At 51.1% G+C, this 14,072-nt stretch overlaps 1 protein-coding gene across 3 annotated transcripts in view; it reads left to right on the forward strand.

Moving 5' to 3' along the window:
* Positions 1 to 1,205: 1,205 nt before the first annotated feature.
* Positions 1,206 to 14,072, forward strand: part of MROH1 (maestro heat like repeat family member 1) — a 67,434-nt gene continuing 54,567 nt past the window's right edge. The window contains exon 1 of one of the 3 annotated variants that reach the window (XM_027132088.1): positions 1,206 to 1,326. In XM_027132088.1, coding sequence (XP_026987889.1) covers positions 1,296 to 1,326 — 31 coding nt within the window. In that variant the 5' untranslated portion in view covers positions 1,206 to 1,295. Of the gene's footprint in view, positions 1,327 to 1,885; positions 1,979 to 11,966; positions 13,340 to 14,072 lie in introns of those variants that run through there. The other 2 variants (XM_027132091.1, XM_027132089.1) reach the window with 2 other exon arrangements.

Genomic DNA, 14,072 nt, shown 5'->3' on the forward strand with positions numbered 1-14,072 from the left:
AAATAAATAAATAAATTTATTTATTTATTTAATTTATTTATTTTTGGCTGCGCTGGGTCTTTGTTGCTGGGCCTGGGCTTTTCTCTAGTTGTGGGAGCGAGGGCTACTCTTGGTTGTGGTGCGCAGGCTTCTCATTGTGGTGGCTTCTCTTTGTTGCGGAGCATGGGCTCTAGGTGCTTGGTTTCAGTAGTTGCAGCTTGCGGGCTCAGTAGTTGTGGCTCGCGGGCTCTGGGGCGCAGGCTCAGTAGTTGTGGTGCACGGGCTTAGTTGCTCTGCTGCATGTGGGATCTTCCCGGATCAGGGCTGAAACCCGGAACCCGTGTCTCCTGCATTGGCAGGTGGGTTCTTAACCATTGGGCCACCGGGGAAGTCCCTAGGAGTTTCATTGATGCCTGCTCATCTTTTTTTTTTTTTTTTTTTTGCGGTACGCGGGCCTCTCATTGTCATGGCCTCTCCCGTTGCGTAGCACAGGCTCCGGACGCGCAGGCTCAGCGGCCACGGCTCACGGGCCCAGCCGCTCCGCGGCATGTGGGATCCCCCCGGACCGGGGCACGAACCCGTGTCCCCTGCATCGGCAGGCGGACTCTCAACCACTGCGCCACCAGGGAAGCCCTATGGCTGCTCATCTTGATTCCCACGGTCTGTTGGCATACTGGACGTGTGCCTCCAGTTTGCGTGTGTGTACCTTTTTGCGGAGGGTTCCTCGGCCCTGGGTCTCTCGGGTGTTGGTTGGGTGTTCAGTGTGTGTGCATGTGTGAGAGATATAGGGCATGACAGTGCCTGTGTGTGTCCCGGTCAGGCTCACCTGGCGTGCGTACCTGGACAGGTATGTGCTTGTGAGAGGACCGGCTTTGGGCGCACTGACGCGCCGAGCCGGCGTCGCCGATGCCTCTCCCGGTATGTGGGGCGGTGTCTGTGTGCCGGGATCATCGCGGTGTAAATGTCGTACGAGGACACGGCAGAGTGGGAAGGGAGCCGCGTCCTGCGCCTGCGCAGTGGCCGGCCGCACGCCTTGAGGCCGACAGGGCTGCCCTACTGGCGCCCAACAGTCAGGTGTGGCGGTCACGGGGCGGCAGGGGGCGGGGCCGAGCGCGAGGCGGAGTTTGCGCACTCTCACTCTTTGGGGTTCGGGGACCGGGTGGAGAGGGCGAGAGGGACGCACCTCCGACCAGTGAGCGCAGAGGTCGCTTGGGGGCGGGGCCGGGCTGCCGCGCGCCGGGCCACGGTTGGCGGGGGGGGCGGTGGCCTCGCCGCGTGGCCCCGCCCACTCCGGTCAGCGGCAGGCGGGAGGGCGGATGCCGGGCTGCGGCTGCCGCGGCTCCTCAGGTAAATGGAGTCGGGGCCCGGGATCGGGGCTGGCGGCGGTAACTCGGCGAGGCGCCCCTCGGGGAAGCCTGGGCTGCGGACTCTCGGGCCGCCCCCTTGGCCAGGCCGCCGCGGGAAACCGAGTCAGGGGGCGCCTCTGCAAGGTCACCGGGCGAGCGCGGAAAGGGTCCCGGGCGTCGCGGGGCCGAGCCCACCCCCTTCCCCGGGCTCAGGTGCGCCCAGCTGCGCGCGGAGCCGCATTTGCCGCGTCACAACCCGGAAGAGCGCCCTGGGAGCCGAGCCGCTCACATTCTTCGTCGCAACGGCATGGGGAGCCCGGCCCCCGTGCCCGTCCCCTCCCAGGGTGGGACTCGGAGTACCTGGTCTCTGTGCCCGTCTCCTCCCTGGGGGGCGCTCGGTCCCCAGTCCTAGCGCCTGTCACTCCGGAGGCGTGTGGTTCACGCCCTTGCTTCCCCGGGGGGAAAACGGGGTCCTCCCTATGGGAAGCTAAGCCTAAACCCGAGAGTCCCAACGCGCAGGGGCCGTTGTATTCGTTCCATTTTCTCTTTGACTGTAGAGCAGGGAGGTACTTTGTCCACAGTCCTGAGGATTACTGGTCATGTAAGGTAGGCTTGAAGCTGGAGGGCTGCAGGACGTCCCGCTCTCAATCCAGGTGAGAGCTCCGTGGTGCTAGGCCAGGGCTGGCTCCCAGTCAGCCCCTGGGCCCTTAGGCCCAAGTTTGGGTTCTGGTTTTCCTGGAGCGCCAGCATAGCTAGGGCCTGAGGTTCCCCGTTGCCGGCCCAGCCGGGGTGGGGGCGGGGCTGACTGGTAAGCTCAAGGGCAGTGAGGCACAAAGGGGTGCGGGGGGCAGAGGGGGCGGGTGTGGGGATGTAAGCGGGAGCGGCTGCCTGGTGCGAGGGGCAGGTGGGGTTGGGGTGGAGGCTGGCTGAGGGGACCACCCTGGAAAGGGATGGTGGTAGAGGTGGGGAAGAAGGTGGTCAGTGAGTCACTGTAGGGTGTGGGAAGGGAGATAGAGGAACAGGAGGGGGTGATGCTGACCTCTGACCCACGTAGCTGAGTGCACGATGACACAGGAAAAGAGGCAGGTGAGGTGGGGGTCGGGGAGAAGTCGGGGTGACGATGGTGTTAGAGCCGTTGAGTGTGCGTGGCGATGGTGGTCCAGATGGAGAAGGCCAGCAGGCGCTGGGCCCCAGGAGACCCATGCGGGAATCATCAGTGTGGGACACTTGAGTGGTGGCATGATTGTGACGTGGTTGCCCCTGTGGTCCTGGCAGCCAAAGGGCCTGGGGATGCTGTTGTCAGCAGGGTCTTCGGCCATCATGGCTCACGCAAGCACGTGTCTCTCGTCTCTCTTTGGTGTCAGAATAGGATCACCTGGAGTTGAGCTGTCTTGGTTACCTTGACACCGACGTCCATGCTGCGGTGGATTGTTTGGACCTGCGTCTTGCAGTTTCTCACTCCTCCAGGGCTGTTTGCTGCCTGCTGAGGGCCCTCAGGGGATCAGAGGTGGAGCCCGTGGCTGCTTGCCGGCTCCCTCACCTTCACAGCTGCCGCCTGTGCCTGGAAGCAGGTGTCTGTGCTTAGTTCGGACCAGGGTCCACCGAGGCCCAGGTGGACAGCCGGCTCGCTGCTTGTCTGTGATCAGCAGCCCCAGATCTCGTGAGCCCCTTCGTGGAGCTGAGTTACTTGATCTTCTCGAGGTAGGGCCCCAGGAAGGCTCCTGCTCGGTGCTCAAGGAATGGTGGCTGCTGGACGTCGTGAGAAACGTGCTTTCTCCACTGAGCTGGAGGGCCACCCAGTTCTGGGGGGACACTGCTTGGCATGGCTTATGTTGAGAAACGGTGTTCTCAAAGGACTGTGCTTCCTGGGTCATCTGCCCAGGTTCTTGTCGGTGACTCTGGAAGCTGATTCCTTCTCTAGCTCCTGTGCTAAGAGGGGAAGACCCTGGGCCTTGTGCGTGGGTGGGGGTGGGGAGTTCCTGCGACCCCCCAGGGCCTCCTGACTTCCCAGTCTCCCCTCACACACCTACCCTCCAGACCAGCTCCTGGCTGCCTCTGGGCTGGGCTGTGTGTGGCCTCCTTGGCCTCCCACACCCACTTCTGACCCCTCTCCGGCTCAGCAAAGTTGGCCCAGCACCTCTGTTAGCGTGTGCCAGTTCATGTGGCAGCCATAATACAAGTGGGCATCTTTCAGGCCAGGGGCTCTGTGGGTGGGGGCAGCACCTAGTGGGCATTACTAAATGCCATTGAATGAATGCTGAGTACAGGTGAGCGAGGAGGAGGGGTGGGAGAGGGAGGAGGGAGCTGCTTCCGTGCTCACCCATAGCGCGTCCAGCGTGGGAAGGAGGACCCTGTTGGCCCTGCTCCGTGCCCTGTGCTGGGAGCATCTGGGCAGGTGTGGAGGAGGGCAGTGCAGGAGCCAGTCCCGGCGGAAGTCCCGCCCCATCGCTGACCAGCTGCTGACAGCACGTGCCTCGCAGACCTGCTTGGCCGTGCAGATTAAAGGAGATGGTGCCTCTTCAGTGCATCCTGTGGGACGCGGGGAGCCTCCCAGACCCGTCCCCGTCTCTGCACCCCCTTCCCCTGCAGCGTGTTCACCTCGATTTGCCGTCAGCTCTGTGCTCATAGGTCTGTCTGCTCCACAGACCTCCTGGCCTGGGGCAGGGGCAGCAGGTGGAAACTTACAAAACCGGTCAAGCCCGGCTCTTCCACCAGCCAGGTAGTTTATACTTACTTGACAGCCACCTTTTTCCAGTGCTTGTTTTTTAAAAAGTCTAACCAGATCCCTGATTGACACGTGTGTTTTCTAACATCTGCACTCACGGGAGGGCTTCTGTAGACGGATGTCGAGAGGTGGATGATCCCGTCACGCAGCGCGACCATTTGGGCTTGTGGGGGACACTCCACAGGCTCTGCTGGTTGTCCGCACCTGTGTGGTGGCCACAGCACTGACAACGTCTGGTGCTGGCAGAGCGCAGCTGTGTGCAGGCCTCACTCCCAGCGGCTCACTCGTGACGCGGGCAGAGCCCAGTCCTGGACTGGCCGTCTGCATACCGCCCTCCTTCTTGTTCGTCTTGTTGGTGCGGATGGGCTCCTTTGCGTGTTAGTAGGAGACAGATTCGCCTCTTGATTATGAACGGTTATGAACGGTTGGACCTGCTTTGTCTTTTAGTTACTTTATGCTCCACTGAGGATGGGGTGAGTTGTGAGAGTGTGGGGTTGTGGGCTTAGGTGTATGTGTATGGATGTGGTCTTCAATTTATGTGTGTTTTTGACTTTCAGAAATTAAAAAATTTTATATAGTCCAACTGAACAACATTCGTCAAGGTGTGTGGGTTTTTGTGTCTGGCTTAGAAAGTCCTTTCCTACTCCAAGACTCTAAAATGTGTACTTGTATTTTCTACTTAGGACTTACATTTCATTTTTACATGTAACACTTATATCCATCTAGCATTTATTTTGGGGTAAGGAAAGATGTAGGGAAGACTAATTTTTTTCCCTAAGTGCCTAACTAGCTGTTCCAACACTATTGGCTAATCTGTCTTCATTATTTAAAATCTTCCTTTTCTTCCTTACTGGTGTTTATTTCTGGACTTTCTGTACAGTTCTGTTGATCTGTTCACCTCTTCTTAGAACAATAGCATAGTTTTAATTACGGTAGCCTTTTAATACGTTTTAACACAACATAGGACAAATCCTGTTCACATACTTTTCAGAATTTAGTTGGCTACTTTTGTCTGTTGATTCTTCCATATGAACTTTGGAACCATTTTATCAAGTACCCTCCAGTAGCCCGACTCACATATTTGTAGATGAAGGAAAATTGACAGTTGTATAATATTGAGTCTTATGGGAGGATTTTGGGTCTTTTCCTTCAATGAACAGCTTTTGTTTGTTTTTTGAAATTGCGTGCATACTAAGGATATAAACCACAACTTTTCTCCCCACTCACAGTGCGCTGGAGCGGACTGGCACGCACAACTGTCATTGTTTGGAACTGATGCCACAGTCCCCGTAGGAGCCAGGGCCGCAGGAACACTGGGTCACCCGCTGGAGGGGTGCGCTAAGGGACTGGCCCTTGAGGAATGAGTGGGTTTCCCGGGGTGGAGGGGGCAGGGCGGGGCAGGGTACTTGTAGGGACCAACAGAAGCAGAGGTGCGAGAGCCGAAGCCCTGGCCCAGGGCGTTCAGGTGCTGGACGCCTGCAGCGTGAGGGGCGAGAGGGAAGCAGAGAGGGGCTTGGGTCTAGGTTGCGACAGCCCTCGTTGAAGGTGTTGGTTTGATTCTGTGGGCAACAGTGAAGATCAGTGAGAAGCGGTGTGACGTGATGTGACCTGCGTTTGACAAAGGCCAGCACTCAGCGTGGAGGAAGTGGCCAAAGGCAGGGTTAGGTGAGGCGGCTGCCAGGGATCAGCTCTCAGAGAAGGAGCAGGGCATCTGCTGTCTGATGTGCAGTGTGGGGGTGGAGTGAGGAGGGTGGGGGGGGCGCTGACGTTGATCATGGCATGTCTGTCACTGAGTGGTGGCCTTAGAGGTGTTCACTCGTTCAGTTGCCACTCCCTTAGCAGCATATTCAAAGAGCAGTGCTTGGACAAATGTCAGTTTATCAAGTTTTTCTTTTATAGATTTTGCTTTTGGTGTCAGTCATGGATATTTTCTTCTATGTTTCTTTCCAGAAGTTTTATAGTTTTAAGTTTCACATTTAGGTCTGTGGGTCATTTGGAGTTTTTGTGTGTGGTGTGAGGTATAGATTGGAGTTTACTTATTGTATGTGGGTGTCCAGTTCAGTACTGTTTGTTGAAAGACTATCTCTTCTCCACTCAGTTGCCTTTGTACCTTTGTTGAAAACTGGACATATAAGTCCTGAAGTCAGGTAGTGTAAGTTCTCCAGTTTAGTTTTGGTTTGCTTTTTTTCAGAGTTGTCTTGGCTATTCTAGGTCCTTTGCATTTCCATATGAGTTTAGAATCAGTCTGTCAATTTCTACAAAAAACATTCTGGGATTTTGATTGGGAATGCCTTCAATCCGCAGATGCATTTGTAAAAAGTTGATATCCTTGTACCGTATTTCTCTCCATTTATTTAAGTTTTCTTTACTATCTCTCACCAGGTCCACCTTTTGTCAAATTTATCCCCAAATATTTCATATAATTTTTGCTCAGTGGCAAATGGTGTGGCTTTTTCAATTTTTGTTTATTGTTAGTATATGGAAATACAGTTGCTTTATTGTTCTTAATTTTTTTTTAATTTATTTATTTTTGCCTGTGTTGGGTCTTCGTTGCTGTGTGCAGGCTTTCTCTAGTTGAGGCGAGTGGGTGCTACTCTTCATTACGGTGCGTGGGCTCCTCACTGCGGTGGCTTCTCTTGTTGCGGAGCACGGGCTCTAGGTGTGCGGACTTCAGTAGTCGTGGCACGTGGGCTCAATAGTTGTGGCTTGCGGGCTCAGTAGTTGTGGCTCGTGGACTCTAGAGTGCGGGCTCAGTAGTTGTGGTGCACAGGCTTAGTTACTCTGTGGCATGTGGGATCTTCCCAGACCAGGGATCGAACCCATGTCCCCTGCATTGGCAGGTGGATTCTTAACCACTGCACCACCAAGGAAGCCCCATACGTTGCTTTTTTAATGTTAATTTTATATCCTGTGATCTTGCTAGCTGACTTATTGATCTGGTTCCACTTGTAGGTTCTGTAGGATTTTCTGCATAGATGGCCACATCATCTGTGAATAAAAACAGTTTTACTTCTTTTTCAATTTGGATGCCTTATATTATTGTTTTCCTTGCCTTGTTGCATAGGCTAGAGCCTCCAGTATGATAGTGAATAGAATGGGTGAGAGCAGACATCCCTGCCTTGTCCCCCATCTTACAGGGATTGCATTTAGTCTTTTACCATTAAGGATGTTCTTATAGGTTTCCCTTAGGTGCTCTTTGTCAGGTTGTGGAAGTTCCCTTCTATTCCTGTTTGTTGATAATTTTTATTATAAGTGTATATTGGATTGTGGCAAATGCTTTTTCTGCATTTATTGAGATGATTATATGGTTTTTATTTTTTGGTCTGTTAATGTGACTTACATTGGCTGCACTTAAAAATACTCAACCAACCTTGCATTCATAGGATAAACCCAATTTAGTCATGATGTATTATCCTTTTTACATGTTGGATATGATTTGATAAAATATTGTCAAGAAATTTTGTGTCTATGAGGGATATTGGTCTATAGTTTTCATTATTTGTAGTATCTGTGTCTGGTTTTGTTATCAGAGTTATGCTGGCCTCAGAGAATCAGTTGGTAAGTGTTTTTATTTAGTTCGTTATTTAGTTTTGGCCGCATTGAGTCTTCGTTGCTGCGCGCGGGCTTTCTCTAGTTGCGGCGAGCAGGGGCTACTCTTTGTTGCGGTGCGCGGGCTTATTGTGGTGGCTTCTCTTGTTGCCGAGCACGGGCCCTAGGTGTGCGGGCTTCAGTAGTTGTGGTGTGCGGGCTCAGTAGTTGTGGCTCGTGGGCTCTAGAGCGCAGGCTCAGTAGTTGCGGTGCACAGGCTTAGTTGCTCCGTGGCATGTGGAATCTTCCCGGACCAGGGCTCGAACCTGTGTCCCCTGCATTGGCAGGTGGATTCTTAACCACTGTGCCACCAGGGAAGTCTTGGTAAGTGCTTTTTATTTTCAGTTTTCCTGGAAGAATTTGTATATAGTTGGTATTGTTTCTTCCTTAAATGTTTGACAGAATTCCCCAGGGAAGTCATCTAGGCCTAGAGTTTTCTCTGTGGGAAGGCTTTTAACTACAAGTTCAATTTCTTTATTAGATATAGGGCTATTTAGGTTATCTGTTTTTTCTTGAGTGAGGTTTGATAGTCTGTCTTTCAAGGAACTTGTCTATTTCTCTTATTTACTTATTTTTTGCGGTACGTGGGCCTGTCACTTCTGTGGCCTCTCTCGTTGCGGAGCACAGGCTCCGGACGCGCAGGCTCAGTGGCCATGGCTCACGGGCCCAGCCGCTCCGCGGCATGTGGGATCTTCCCGGACCGGGGCACTAACCCACGTCCCCTGCATCGGCAGGCGGACCCCCAACCACTGTGCCACCAGGGAAGCCCTATTTCTCTTATTTTTTAAATTTTTTTTTTTTTTTTTTTTTTTTTTTTGGCAGTATGCAGGCCTCTCACTGTTGTGGCCTCTTCCGTTGCGGAGCACAGCCTCCGGATGTGCAGGCTCAGCGGCCATGGCTCACGGGCCCAGCCACTCCGCGGCATGTGGGATTTTCCCAGGCCGGGGCACGAACCCGTGTTTCCTGCATCGGCAGGCGGACTCTCAACCACTGTGCCACCAGGGAAGCCCTTATTTTTTAAATTTTTATAATTTTTTATTGAGATATAATTGACTTGTCTATTTCTTTTAAGTTGTCCAATTTACTGGCAAAAAGTTATTCAGAATATATTCTTACTATCCTTTTAATATCTGTAGAATCTGTAGTGATGTCACCATTCTCATTCTTAAGATTGGTAATTTGTGTTTTCTCTCTTTTTCCTGATCAGTCAGGCTGGAGGTTATCAAATTTATTGATCTTCTCAAATAACTAGCCTTTGGTACTTTGATTTTTTTTTTCTATTCTTTGTTTTTATTTCTTTGATTTATGTACTGATACTTATTATTTCCTTTTGCTTCTTTTGAGTGTCTAGTTTCTTACGGTGGAATTTTTTTTTTTTAATAAATTTATTTATTTATTTGGCTGTGTTGTGTCTTCGTTGCTGCACGTGGGTTTTCTCTAGTTGCGGCGAGCGGGAGCTACTCTTCATTGCGGCACGCAGGCTTCTCATTGTGGTGGCTTCTCTTGTTGTGGAGCACGGGGTCTAGGCACACGGGCTTCAGTAGTTGTGGCACGCGGGCTTAGTAGTTGTGACTCGCAGGCTCTAGAGTGCAGGCTTAGTAGTTGTGGTGCATGGGCTTAGTTGCTCCGTGGCATGTGGAATCTTCCCAGACCAGGGCTCGAACCCGTGTCCCCTGCATCGGCAGGCGGACTCTCAACCACTGCGCCACCAGGGAAGCCCCGAGCAGACAGATTCTTAACCGCTGCGCCACGAGGGGAGTCCCTTAAGGTGGAATTTGATGTTGTTGACCTTAAAACTAAAACAGCCAGTTATTTTACCAGCAAAATGTGTTTATTTGGGAATAGCAGAGAATTGCAGCCATGGTATAGCAAAAACTATAGGCTAGTCCAGCAAACAAAGGAGAGGAAGTTACTTTGCAGAGAAAAAGGAGGAAGTTGGGAGGGGCTGCTCTGAAGGAAAGTCCACCGGAGGGATGGGAGAGTTCAGGATGGTGATGGCTTCCCAGTGCCTGAGCTGAGAGGGTTCCCATCTGCTGGGCTTGTTGCCGGGCAAGGAGAGATCTTCCTTCCTCTTGCCAGGGTCCTAAAGTAGAGACATCTTCCTGCGGGGAATGCAAGTCATGACTCTTCCTGTTGGGTCTGTGATTCACCTGGAGTGGCAGTGCACAGGAGCTCCCACTCTGGCCTCCGCACTCCCTGCTAAATTAGGTTTCTTTTATTCAAATTCACAAAGTCATTCTTCTTTTCTAATACAGACATTTAGTGCTATACATTTCCCACCAATTTTGATGTCTTCATTTTCATTCACTTCAAAATGCTTTCTAATTTCATTTTTGATTTCTTTTTTGACTCATGCATTATTTTGAAGCATATTAAGCAGTTTCTAAATACTTGGGGATTTCTCAGGTAGCTTTCTCTTATTGATTTCAAATTTAACTCCATGTGCTCAGAGAGCATACTTTGTATGACTCGAATTCTTTTAGGCTTATTGAGACTTGTTTTATTGCTCAGAATGTGGTCAGTCTTGGTAAATGTTTCATGTGATTTTGGAAAAAATACATATTCTACTGTTAATGAATACAGTGTTCTATAAATACTACTTAAGTTGGTTGACAGTATTGTTCAGGTTTCCTGTACCTTTAGCAATCTTCTGTACACTTGTTCTGACAATTACAGACAGAGGGGTGCTGAATTTCTACTGTATTTTGGATTTGTCTCTTTCTCCTTGCATTTTTATTAGGTTTGATTTTGTGTATTTTGAAGCTCTGTTATTAGGTGCATAAACGCTTAGAATTGTTGTGTCTCTGTAATCCACTTTGTCTACTATTAATATAGTCACTCCAGCTTTTTTATGACTAGCTGTCAGCCTTGTTTTTCTTTTCCCATTCTTGTACTTTAGCCTCTTTATGTTAACATACTCAGTGTTCCCTGTGGTTTCTTGAATATATGAAATGCAATTATAATCTAAATGTCCTTAACTACTAATTCTTTCCTCTGCATCATTTCTGGGTCAGTGTCTATTGATTGATTCATCCTCATTATGGGTTGAGTTTTCTTGCCTGTTTGCATGTCTGGTAATTTCTTTTCTTTAATAAATTTATTTACTTTTGGCTGCGTTGGGTCTGCGTTGCTCTGCGCAGGCTTTCTCTAGTTGCGGCGAGTGGGGGCTACTCTTCGTTGCGGTGCACGGGCTTCTCATTGTGGTGGCTTCTCTTGTTGCGGAGCACAGGCTCTAGGCGTGCAGGCTTCAGTAGTTGTGGCATGCAGGCTCAGTAGTTGTGGCGCACCGGCTTAGCTGCTCCGTGGCATGTGGGATCTTCCCGGACGAGGGATCGAACCCGTGTCCCCTGCACTGGCAGGCAGATTCTTAACCACTGCACCACGAGGGAAGTCCCTGCCTGGTAATTTTTGATTGGATGACAGACATTGTAATTTTACTTTGTTAGTGCTAGATGTTTTTGTGTTCCTATTACTATTCTCAAGCTTTGTGCTGGGTTGTGGCTAAGTTATTTGGGAACAGTTTGATCTTTTCAGGTCTTGCTTTTAGCTTTGTTAGGTGAAACCAGAATGGCATTTAGCGTCGGGCTAATCTTACTTGTTTTTTTTATTTGTCTTTTTTTGGCTGCATGGCACAGTTTGCGGGATTGAACCCGGGCCGTGGCAGCGAAAGCCTGGAATCCTAACCACTAGGCCATCAAGGAACTCCCTAATTTTACTTCTTTACTGAGCTGAAATCTTTTTTAGTGCCCTTCCCAGAACCCTGTGAGTTGTGTTTCCCCCGATTGCTGGGAGCAGGCCCATTCCTGCCTCATTGTGAGCTCCAGGGATTATTTGCTGCTAATCCTTTTGGGTGGCTCCTTTCCTGGCCTTGCGTAATTTCTTCTTCTTTTTTTTTTAAAAATAAATTTATTTATTTATTTTGGCTGCATTGGGTCTTCGTTGCTGCACGCAGCTTTCTCTAGTTGAGGCGAGCGGGGGCTACTCTTCGTTGCGGTGCGCAGGCTTCTCATTGTGGTGGCTTTTCTTGTTGCAGAGCTCGGGCTCTAGGCACGTGGCCTTCAGTAGTTGTGGCACACGGGCTCAGTAGTTGTGGCACGCGGGCTCAGTAGTTGTGCCTCGCGGGCTCTAGAGCACAGGCTCAGTAGTTGTGGCGCACGGGCATAGTTGCTCCACGGGATGTGGGATCTTCCCAGACCAGGGCTCGAACCCGTGTGCCCTGCATTGGCAGGCGGATTCTTAACCACTGCGCCACCAGGGAAGCCCCCGTAATTTCTTCTTAAACATCGTGCTTGTATTGGTTTTCTATTGCTGTTGTAACAAATTACTACAAACTTAGTGGCTTAAACAACACATATTCATTATCTTAAAGTTCTTAAGATCAGAAGGCTGACGTGGATCTCATGGGGCTCTAATTGGGTTGCTAGGGCTGTGCTCCTTTCTGGGGACTCTGGGGAGGATCTGTTTCCTGCTGTTTCAGATTGTTGGCAGAATTTGGTTCTTTATGGCTGTAGGACCAAAGTCCGTGTCTTCTTGCTGACTGTAAGCTGAGGGTTGTTCCCAGCTTCTATAGGTGCCCACATTCGTTGGCTCAGAGCCTCCTTCCTCCATCTTCAAAGCCAGCCATGGTGGGTTTTCTTCCCATGCTTTGATTTTCTCCCTGTTTTTCCATCTCAGCTCTCTGACACAGCTGGGAAAGGTTCTCTGCTTTTAAGAACTTAGGCTGGTCTCACCCACATAATCCAGGGTAATTTCTCCACCTCAAGGTCTGTACCCTTAATCCCATCTGCTAAGTCCCTTTGCCAGATAAGGTAACATATTCACATTCTGGGGATGAGGGCATGGGCATCTTTGGGGACATTATTCTGTTGCCCCTGTGCTGGCCAGTAAGTCAACTGAGTGACCAGGAGACCCTCTGCAGGTCTCTGGACTTCTCTCTGGCACTAGACCCTCCAAACTCCAGCAAGACTCAGGCCTCCCGAGATGCTCCCCGTCCTAACTCTGGGCCTTCCTGAGTGTCCTCAGCTGGATGTGCCCTATAGGTGACGAGCTGGAGTGACCTCAGGGTTTCCTGCCCTTCGTTTCCTGTTGACCAACAGCCTGAGAACTATGGCTTCACGTGTTTTGTTCAGTTTCTTAGTTGTTTTGGTTGAGATGGCAAACGGGTCCATCCCTCCCAGGTGGGCTGGGGGCTCACCTCTCTTATGCTTGTTTGCGTTTGCTGCGACTCGAGCCGAGTGAGCACAGCTGTCTGCACTTGTGTGAAGGATGTTCCAGCTGGAGCTGGTTAGCCCCTTTGCTCTGAGGCGTGGACATAGCTGTATCTTTCCACAGGGCAAAGCCTCTGCCCCAGGAACTGGCTGCTTGCCTTGTAAACTCAGACCGGTTCTGGGAACTCAGGATGTGGGTTCCATGTGCGGGGGTGCCTGCCTCTGAGAAGTGTCCTGTGGGCTTTCTGAAGCCTGTGGCCGGTACACCTCACACCTGCCTGCTGGCTGTGGCGCTTCCGCCTTTCAGCTTTTCAGGGGGGCGGTTTCTGCCACCTTCTTGCTGTGCTGCCAGTGGAACATGTGTTTTTATTTCTTGTTTTCCTTGTTATTTTCAGATGCTTTCCAGAAAGGGGAAACACCTTGCTGATGCCACCAGCTTCAAACCAGTCCTCTCCATCTGCTTTCTGTCTGCCTGGGATTCCTGGAAGCTTCTGGTCTGCTAATTTTATCTTTTCTTGTTTTCTAGTGCTCTTGTGGGTTTGTTCTTTTAAAACATGCATCTTTTCTGTCATTTCACTGAGGTTTTGGTGGGATGGGTGAATGCTTAGGACCAGTGTGCCTTCTTGATCTAGAATTCTCACTTATTTTTTAAAAATTAATTAATTAATTAATTAATTTTTGGTTGCATTGGGTCTTCGTTGCTGTGCGCGGGATTTCTCTAGTTGCAGAGAGCCGGGGCTACTCTTCATTGTGGTGCATGGGCTTCTCATTGCAGTGGCTTCTCTCCTTGCGGAACACGGGCTCTAGGTGCGCAGGCTCAGTAGTTGCAGCATGCAGGCTCAGTAGTTGTGGCTCACGGGCTCTAGGCGCACAGGCTCAGTAGTTGTGGCGCACGGGCTTAGTTGCTCTGCGGCATGTGGGATCTTCCCGGACCAGGGATCGAACCCGTGTGCCCTGCCTCGGCAGGCGGACTCTCAACCACTGCGCCACCAGGGAAGCCCTCTCACTTATTTTTAATTCCACCCCCTAACCCTGTCCCCGCATTAGGTGACTTCTCACTGCCCCCTTCCCGTGTGGCCGCAACCAAATGAGCACATCCTCCATGCTCGGGAGCAAGGCCAGGCGTCTCTCCTTTGCTGCCTCCACCTTCAGCCTTTTCTGAGTAGGCGGTGACTGGGGAGTGAAGGGTGGTGAGCAGCACCGTACGGGTCCTCGGAGAGTGCGCCG

This window comes from Aethalodelphis obliquidens, unplaced genomic scaffold (assembly GCF_003676395.1).
Source record: "Aethalodelphis obliquidens isolate GAN/ISIS:26980383/991018 unplaced genomic scaffold, ASM367639v1 scaffold41, whole genome shotgun sequence".
In the NCBI taxonomy this organism is placed as follows: domain Eukaryota; kingdom Metazoa; phylum Chordata; class Mammalia; order Artiodactyla; family Delphinidae; genus Aethalodelphis; species Aethalodelphis obliquidens.